The sequence below is a fragment of the Oncorhynchus mykiss genome, chromosome 10 (assembly GCF_057628025.1).
Source record: "Oncorhynchus mykiss isolate SJ-2025 chromosome 10, ASM5762802v1, whole genome shotgun sequence".
In the NCBI taxonomy this organism is placed as follows: Eukaryota; Metazoa; Chordata; class Actinopteri; order Salmoniformes; family Salmonidae; genus Oncorhynchus; species Oncorhynchus mykiss.
This window is the reverse complement of record NC_143031.1, coordinates 59,913,420-59,923,443: the sequence shown is the minus strand read 5'-3', so window position 1 is coordinate 59,923,443 and position 10,024 is coordinate 59,913,420. Positions and strand designations below refer to the sequence as shown.

At 38.2% G+C, this 10,024-nt stretch overlaps 1 protein-coding gene across 1 annotated transcript in view; it reads right to left on the bottom strand.

Moving 5' to 3' along the window:
- Positions 1–6,493: 6,493 nt before the first annotated feature.
- LOC149980102 (uncharacterized) overlaps positions 6,494–10,024 on the bottom strand; it is a 60,633-nt gene continuing 57,102 nt past the window's right edge. The window contains exons 17-19 of the mRNA XM_090188539.1: positions 9,861–9,925; positions 9,553–9,698; positions 6,494–7,104 (exon numbers count right to left, since the gene is read on the bottom strand). Of these exons, the coding sequence (XP_090044665.1) occupies positions 6,905–7,104; positions 9,553–9,698; positions 9,861–9,925 (411 nt within the window). The 3' untranslated portion in view covers positions 6,494–6,904. The remainder of the gene's footprint in view (positions 7,105–9,552; positions 9,699–9,860; positions 9,926–10,024) is intronic.

Sequence of the window (10,024 nt, the reverse complement as noted above, 5' to 3'; positions counted from 1 at the left end):
ATGTTATTTTCTCAAACTCAGAACCATAAACCAATCCTCCATATCAACAGGCATATATCAAATCCATCCTATCTTGATAAGATCACAGAGACACACTGACTGGCACACAGACATTGTGGAGCCAAGAGATACACTCTTGACCTCTCCCCTCTCTCCGGCCCAAGCAACTTAGTCTTGACATAGAACAGATACTGCAACCATGCCACAGTATTATACAAAAATAACATTCTGATGAGAAGTAACTTACAAACATATGATGAATATAAAACATCTTACCTATGTTACCAACCAATTCGGATTATTCCCTAACAGGATTCCTTCATGTCCAAAAATGTAGGTACCAATGTCATATTGACCTTTTAACTCAATGGAGCCAATGAAACTATCTTGTCCAGATTTACCAAGAAATACAAACATCATACCTCTGCAGAAACATTTGCTGCCAGATTCTTGAATGCTGCAGTGGAAGAGTCTGAATAGTCACTTATGAAGGGAAGCGCCATTCTGAATTCAAATTTCAGTTACCCCTCTTCTCCAGTGGGCTCTGCTGTTTAGTCTGCCAGCGCAATTGTAGAGGTTAAAGTTGTAGCAGGAGATTTTGCAGTGGAAGCAGCATTTATTGCGGCTGAACTAACATGGGTTGTAGTTATTTTAGTGATGGCTGCCGAAGCACCAATTGTTGTAGTGGATGGTGCATTTGATGCTGTGGAACCGGTTGCTGTAGTCTACAGGATTTGTTGATACTGAACTTGTTCCAGAAGATGTCACTGTAGAACCAGTAAGTGAGTTGGGAGAACCAAATAATGTTGACCCAGACATGTTTGCTGTGGAAGCTGATTGTGTTTCTGTAATTGCCGTGGGAGTTTTGGTTGTGGCTCCGCTAATTAGAGTGAGGACTGAAATGAAGACATGATTTGAGTTATGGAAAAAAAGAAACCAAAATAGTACAATTTCACTGTCCTCCCCGATATAATAATAAAACATACTTGCTGTTTCATCAGCCGAGAATCCCAGATTCTTCAAATTCCTGAACAAATCTATGTTGATGTTAATTTGAAAGCATCTCATCTTTTGGCTCGAGTGGCATAAAGGCATTTTGAAAAGTATACGATATTAAATGATAGAATCATACATGCAAATGAAACATTATCAAATACTGTTTCAAATCATAGCAACACTGTAAGTTGCAATGATTTACATATTTTGAAGATATACAGTTGAAGTCGGAAGTTTACATACACTTATGTCGGAGTCATTAAAACTCGTTTTTCAACCACTCCACAAATTTATTGTTAACAAACTATAGTTTTGGCAAGTCGGTTAGGGCATCTACTTTGTGCATGACACAAGTCATTTTTCCAACAATTGTTTACAGACAGATTATTTCACTTATAATTCACTGTATCACGATTCTAGTGGGTCAGAAGTTGACTGTGCCTTTAAACAGCTTGGAAACTTCCAAAAAATGATGTCATGGCTTTAGAAGCTTCTGATAGGCTAATTGAAATAATTTGAGTCAATTGGAGGTGTACCTGTGGATGTATTTCAAGGCCTACCTTCAAACTCAGTGCCTCTTTGCTTGACATCTTGGAAAAATGTCGGTCAAGACCTCCATTTCCAAAGGCCTGAAGGTACTACGCTCATCTGTACAAACAATAGTACGCAAGTATAAAAAAGACAGACTACAGTTTGCAACTGCACATGGGGACAAAGACCATACTTTTTGGAGAAATGTCCTCTGGTCTGATGAAACAAAAATAGACCTGTTTTGCCAAAATTACCATCGTTATGTTTGGAGGAAAAAGGGGGAGGCTTGCAAGCCGAAGAACACCATCCCAACCGTGAAGCACGGGGATGGCAGAATCATGTTGTGGGGGTGCTTTGCTGCAGGATGGACTGGTGCACTTCGCAAAATAGATGGCATCATGATGCAGGACAATTATGTGAATATTTTGAACCAACATCACCAGACATCATTCAGGAAGTTAAAGCTTGGTCGCAAATGGGTCTTCCAAATGGACAATTACCCCAAGAATACTTCCAAAGTTGTGGCAAAATGACTTAAGGACAACAGAGTCAAGGTATTGGAGTGGCCAGCACAAAGCCCTGACCTCAATCCCATAGAAAATTTGAGGGCAGAACTGAAAAGGCATGTGCGAGCAAGGAGGCTACAAACCTGTCTCAGTTACATCAGCTCTGTCAGGAGGAATGGGCCAAAATTCATATTATTGTGGGAAGCTTGTGGAAGGCTACCCAAAATGTTTCACCCAAGTTAAACAATTTATAGGCATTTCTACCAAATACTAATTGAGTGTATGTAAACTTCTGACCCACTGGGAATGTGATGAAAGAAATACAAGTTGAAATAAATCATTCTATCTACTATTATTCTGACATTTCACAATCTTAAAATAAAGTGGTGATTGTAACTGACCTAAAACAGGGAATTGTTACTAGGATTAAATGTCAGGAATTGTGAAAAGCTGAGTTTAAATGTATTTGGCTAAGGTGTATGTAAACTTCGACTTCAACTGTATATACTGTATTTTTTACCATCTATTGCACCTTGCCTATCGCTCATCCATATAATAATATATACATATTCTCATTCACCCCTTTAGATTTGTGTGTGTTAGGTAGTTGTTGTGAAATTGTTAGATTGCTTGTTATATATTACTGCGCTATGAGAATTAGATGCACAAGCATTTCGTTATACTTGAATTAACATTTGCTAACCATGTGTATGTGACCAATAACATTTTATTTTATTTTATTTGATGCCATAAGACTCCTGAACAGCTAATCAAAGGGCTAGCCAGACCCCTCTGTTACGCTGCTGCTTCTCTCTGTTTATTACCTATGCATAGTCACTTTAACTCTACCTACATGCCCCCACACACAGACTCTGTACCTCTTCCCCCTGTACTTTATATAGCCTCACTATTGTTGTTTTCCTGCTGCTGTTTAATTATTGTTACTTATTTTTCATTTTTTACTTAAGACTTTCTTTTCTTAACTTGTTAAAGTATTGTTGGTTAAGGGCATGTCAGTAAGCATTTCAATGTAAGGTCTACACCTGCTGTATTCGGCGCATGTGACAAATACAATTTGATTTGATTTAATTTGAATGAGTGGGTGTCTCCAAACTTTTGACTTGTACTATATGTCTGTTACCCAAATAAATTAAATTCACAATAAATTAAATGGTAATTTAGCTTTGATTTTGAATTGTAGAACCCTTTAGTTATACAAAAAATATTTTTTGAATTTGAATTTTGAATTTGGCCTTTACGACTATGGCCCATAGGAACATATCGAATAACACCTTCATAGATGGAAAAAAACAGCCAAAAAAAGGAATGAGGTTTTAAAGTGACTGTACTACTGTATATCTAGGAGATATTACAAAGCTGAAGGAATATTTTTGTTTTTTTTGTACAAATATTTAACCCCTTATTTTTGTTGAATTTAAACTACCTCTAAACCTCTTCCATTTGTTTGTGTGTGTTACCTTCAGACTAGTCCTGTGACAGTTGTGGGGGTCGTAGAGCAAAACGGAGAACTTAGTTATAGATTGACCCACAGGTCCGTCAATAGACTCTTAAGGATTTTAAACACTGTTATTGCATTCAGAGTGAATCCATGCAACGTATTATGGAACTTGTTAACCCTTGTGTAGTCTTAACATTCTGTATACTCTTGTTGTCCTAATGGTAAAAAATGACCCTCCTTCACCATACCCCTAAAATAAAGCAGCTTAATTTTATTTTAAATCCTAAAACTATTTTGCATGTTCATCACAAAATTTGTGAATATCTGGGTTTTCCCTCTTCACAATGCAGAAAGACTGCATTTAATCAGTGGACACCACTCGTTTTTACAGATTGTTCTATTGTGTTATTGACTGTACGTTTGTTTATCCCATGTTTAACTGTTGTTTTTGTCGCACTGCTTTGCGTTATCTTGGCCAGGTAACAGTTGTAAATGAGAATTTGTTCTCAACTGGCCTACCTGGTTAAATAAAGGTGAAATTAAAAATAAATAAATAAAAAAATACAACAAACCTGTCATAATTGTTTTCTTTACTAAAGTAGAGGTTTATTATTATTACTAAAGGTACTGTATAGGTGTAAACATACACATTTTTTTGCAAGAGATAGAACTTGTATTTTCTAAAGAATGTAGCAGAAAGTAGTTTTGAATGTATTTTATTGAACGGAAACAATAACAGTCTTGAACTTTTTTTTGGCAAAATAGTGATATATTCTTATATATTCTACAATGAGGAATTCTACTTCAAAATACTAGTCTTCTCCCATTTTGTTATCCATTGCCCCCACCCACAAGGTGTATAAACAACAACAGTAAATAAGAATAAAATAAGATGATAGATGCAAAACAAAAACGTGAAGAACATAAATCAATCAACTCTAATTATCACATGTAGGACAGTATGCTAATGTGTGTGCATGGACTTTGTAGATGTATTTCTCACAGGTGCAGCACTTAGTATTTGTTTTACAGTCCTTCCTTGTGGGGCAGAATTGTCATCTCCTCCTCTTGCCTGCCCCAGCTGCATCCTCAGGTGGATCAGGACAAGATTCAGCCACCTGAACAGCTTTCACAAGCGCAGGAGAGGCTGCTGTGCGGGGATGCGCTCCCTTCTTTGAATGTGTGGGGTTACAAGTGCCTTTCCCAGCTGCTCCAGGACCACCCTTCTCTTGATTCGCTTATCAGACATCCAGGTAGGGTTGATCTTGTTCCATATCACGAAGGCATTTTATGAGGACACATCAAAGATTTTATGGAAGATGACCAGGGGCCAGCGGGCAGTCATCCTCCTGCAGCTGTAAGTTTAAATCACCTTGTCCAGGTTGTCCACGTCTCTTTCTTATGGTTGTAGTCCAGGACGATGGCTGGCTTCAAAACCACTGATCTCAGACTTTGTGTACAGTGTGCACAGGAGGACCACATTCTTGTTCCTCTTTGGGAGATAAGAAACTAGAGTGGTGGTGGGGGTGAAGGCACATTTTGATAAGAATGCCTCTCACCCCCTTGTTGCAAGGAGTGCAGGGGGGAAATCACGTTTGTTTTTTCTAACTGTGCCAACCATGGTGGTCTTCCTCTTCAGGAGCTGCTGGCTGAGTCATAAGAGGTGAAGAAATTGTCGTTGTGCCCTCTCAGTCCATCTGTCACATTAAGCACAACCTGCATCCCCTGGTTCTTCCCTGGGCCTCCACTGGTCGGCTTCCCTGTGTTGACTTACGTCTTCCAAGTGTAGCTGGATTGTGCGTCACAGGCCACCCATATCTTGATGCCATACTTTGCTGGCTTGCTGGGCATATACTGCCGGAAAGGACAGCAACCTTTTGACCAAAGAGATTACTATCAGTAATTAGTATCCGTGTCACAAAAAACAATCACATAAATCAATGATATTACAGCAATACATAATAAAATTAACAGTGAAAATTACTTATATTACAGAAATGAAAATAAACCAGGTAGGCAAGTTGAGAACAAGTTCTCATTTACAACTGCGACCTGGCCAAGATAAAGCAAAGCAGTGCGACACAAACAAAAACACAGAGTTACACATAGAATAAAGAAACATACAGTCAATAATTCAATAGAAAAAGTATACATACATTGTGTGGAAATGAGGTAGGATAAGAGAGGTAAGGCAATAAATAGGCCATGGTGGCGAAGTAATTACAATATAGCAATTAAACACTGGAATGGTAGATGTGCAGAAGATGAATGTGCAAGTAGAGATACTGGGGTGCAAAGGAGCTAAATAAATAACAATATAGGGAGGAGGTAGTTGGGTGGTCTATTTACAAATGGGCTATGTACAGGTGTAGTGATCTGTGAGCTGCACTTACAGCTGGTGCTTGAAGCTAGTGAGGGAGATATGTGTCTCCAGCTTCAGTGATTTTTTTTTCATTGGCAGCAGAGAACTGGAAGGAAAGGCGGCCGAACAAGGAATTGGCTTTGGTGATGACCAGTGAAATATACCTGCTGAAGTGCGTGCTACGGGTGGGTGCTGCTATGATGACCAGTGAGCTGAGATAAGACAGGTCTTTACCTAGCAGAGACTTATAGATGAGCCAGTGGGTTTGGTGACGAATATGAAGCGAGGGCCAGCCTATGAGAGCATTTAGGTCGCAGTGGTGGGTAGTATATGGGGCTTTGGAGACAAAATGGATGGCACTGTGATAGACTGCATCCAATTTGCTGAGTAGAGTTTTGGAGGCTATTTTGTAATGAAAAAAATCAAGGGGTGTGAATACTTCCTGAAGGTAGTGTATGATATCTGTTATGAGATCTCACTTGCTGATACTTCCTCCAGACAATATTTTGTTTGTCAGGCATTTCGGAAATGTACAATTCAGTGATTTACCGACTGTTGAACATTTTCATGTTCATGGCACTCAATATCTCAGATGGGTACAGTCTGTATAATGTAGTATGTAGACTTCAACAACATTGATAAGATTCATTTGAGTTTATTTCAGTGTTATTACAATACATCTACTATCTAAAGGGTATTTGTTAATACATGTTTATTGGTATATGGTTTTATATGGCAATATTTATTCAAGGGTTTTCAAAGTAATTTCCAAAGATTACAACGTATGGCTAAGGTTGGGTTACAATAAGGAAAAATATAGATGACAGAATAGACAAGTTTACCTGCTTATTTTATAATTGAATTTGTTAATTTCATTTTTATAATATTACATTATTCATAAGCTATTGCAATATACTAAAACAAAATGTAAATATTAAATAGCAAAACATCACACAATTTCACAATGATACATTTTCTGGTATTGTGGCAGAATTAGCTTCAGTACATTATCAGCTTAGTGGGTATAATTGAGTCCTAGAGTTATTCTGTTCAGAAGAAATAGATCAGCATTGAAGCAAGTAATATAGTGACCATTTCTTGAGGTCTGTTTCTTGACATAGCGCTGCTGCAGGTATGTGAACCCTCTGTAGTGTGTGTGGTTGCTGCTGGCGTGACTGTCGTGGTGGTTGCAGTAGTTGTAGCAGTAGTCGTAGTTGTAGTCGTAGCATTACTCGTCGAGTTCCGGAGTTCTGTAAAACAATAATCAGATTTTGACCATTTAAAAGCCTCTGCAAAGCCTTCCCAAAGTCTATATTCTAAAAAATATAAAAGATGTAAGCTGTAGACTACCTGAACAAAATAATGATTCATGCAAATCAGGGATGTTCAACTGGTGTCCAGCAGTATCCCTTTAGTATATTATACAGTACATTCGGGAAGTATTCAGACCCCTTGACTTTTTCCCCATTTTGTTACGTTACAGGCTTATTCTAAAATTGATTTCAACATTTTTTTCCCTCATCAATCTACTCACAAAACTGCATGATGACAAAGCAAAAACACGTTTCTAGACATTTAATGTAAAAATAAAAAAACAGAAATACCTTATTTACATAGGTAATCAAACTCTTTGCTATGAGACATGAAATTAAGCTCAGGTGCATCCTGTTTCCATTGATCATCCTTGAGATCATCCTTGAGATGTTTCTACAACTTTTAGTCCACCTGTGATGAATTCAATTGATTGGACATGATTTGTAAAAACACACACCTATATAAGGTCCCACAGTTGAAACGACATGTCAAAGCAAAAACCAAGCCATGAGGTCGAAGGAATTATCTGTATAGTTCTGAGACAGGGATGAGTCCAGACATAACTCTGGGGAAGGGTACCAAAACATTTCTGCAGCATTGAAGGTCCCTAAGAACACAGTGGCCTCCATCATTCTTAAATGGAAGAAGTTTGGAGCAACAAGACTCTTCCTGGAGCTGGCTGCCCGGCCAAACTGAGTAATCAGGGGAAAAAGGGCCTTGGTCAGGGAGGAGACCAAGAACATGATGGTCACTCTGACAGAGCTCTATAGTTCCTCTGTGGAGATGGGAGAACCTTCCAGAAGGACAACCATCTCTGCAGCTTTCCACCAATCAGGCCTTTATGGTAGTGTGGCCAGAAGGAAGCCACTTCTCAGTAAAACAGCCCGCTTGGAGTTATTCAAAAGGCACTTAAAGACTCTCAAACCATGAGAAACAAGATTATCTGGTCTGATGAAACCAAGATTGTATTCTTTGGCCATAATGCCAAACGTCTTGTCTGGAGGAAACCTGACACCATCCCTATGGTGAAGTATGGTGGTGGCAGCATCATGCTGTGGGGATGTTTTTCAGCAGCAGCGGAAACTCTCCAAATGCAGGTGTGCCAAGCTTGTAGAGCCTTACCCAAGAAGACACGAGGCTATAATTGCTGCCAAAGGTGCGTCAACTAATTATTGATTAAAGGGTCTGAAAACTTATGTAAATGTGATATTCAGTGTTTTTTTTCTAAAACATTTGCAAAACTTTCTTCACCCGTTTTGCTTTGTCATTATGAGGTCTTGTGTGAAGATTGATCAGGGGGAAAAAGTGTTTTAAAACCTCTATGGGATTGGTGTCCCTAAATTGGGACAAGTCTCACTCAATATGCAATAATGTGACTAGAATAACGTTGTAAACAAAAGCCAAATCCGGGGCATCGACATGTCTAATATGGGCAGAAATCTTAAATTGTTGTTCATCGAACTGCAGTGTCCCATTTACAGCGTCTATTACAGGAAAAAAAAAACATGCTATTATTTTGAGGATAGTGCACAACAACAAAACACTTTTATCACAGAACATGGTTTGATACATTCACAAAAAATGTACTTACATTCATTAATCTTGCTCTGATTTCTCATCCTGAGGGTCCCAGACATAAAATGTAGCACAGTTTTGTTTGATAAAATCCCTTTTTATATTCAAATGTAGGAACTGAGTTCTACAGTTTGACCCCACTGCTGCCATTTTAGAATAAGGCTGTAGCATAACAAAATGTGGAAAATGTCAAGGGGTCTGAATAATTTCTGAATGCACTGTAGATATATACACAGTATATATATTTAGGGACTCAGTCAGGGTCTCAACTTACTGTTGAGCGTTAGAATAATAGAATATACAAGGTGTAAAACTTCCCCCAAAAAATTCTGTCCCATGGCAAAATGTGTAGATTTGCAGCAAACTTGCTTTAAAACAGCAACAATTTTGTTACGCCTAATGGCAAATGTGGGAAGTGGGTATGAAGACCCACCAGCCACTGCAACCTCTCATGTTTTTTTGTGGCTCTCAACTCCATCAAAGTTCTCCATTCCTGATTCAAATAATCAGTGATGCAAACCAGAGAACCAGAATCATTTTTGCTCACATCTACGGGTAAAGATAGTCTTATTAGAGACTACTATGATTTAAATGGTTTTGAAATGAAAACATAGACCTTTAAATGAGGTACAGTATTTCAAGTATGATGTAATTTGGTCACAACTGATGAAACCAGAGCTGGTAAATAAGCTTTGGGCATAAAAAATCAACAACAGCAAAAACATGGTGTCACAGACGGGAATATTGATTCAAACAATCTTCTGTACTGTACGAATTTTCATAAATATTGTGTTAAGATTCATCCTTACCAGCTTTGATACTGCCAGGAATAACATCTAAGAAAACTGTGGACGTGTTGATGGATGTCTTGAGGGAGTCCTCTACATTTGTAACGTTAGGGACCACAGACTGGCGTGTGAAGATCAAGTTGGTTGTCACACCCACAGACCCAGACCTAAAAATCAAAGAAGTAGAATGTATGTGAAATGGGATAAAAGTTATTATTATTGGTTGTAGTAGTATTAGTATGATTAAATAATGGTAAACGTAAATAACACACTTGTTCTAGCGGCAAGTAATTTGTAGAAATATGGACCAAAATGAAAACTGAACATACCAAAAACTGATGATGATGCATCTGAGGAAGATCACAGGATATATATTTTTGTATCCTCGAGTCAACTGTAGAAAGATATCAGAGGGCATAATGAGTATTTTAAGGACAAAAAATGTGTAGTAGTTCCTAATAACTCTCAAGCAAGATATTTTTGTAAATGTCCA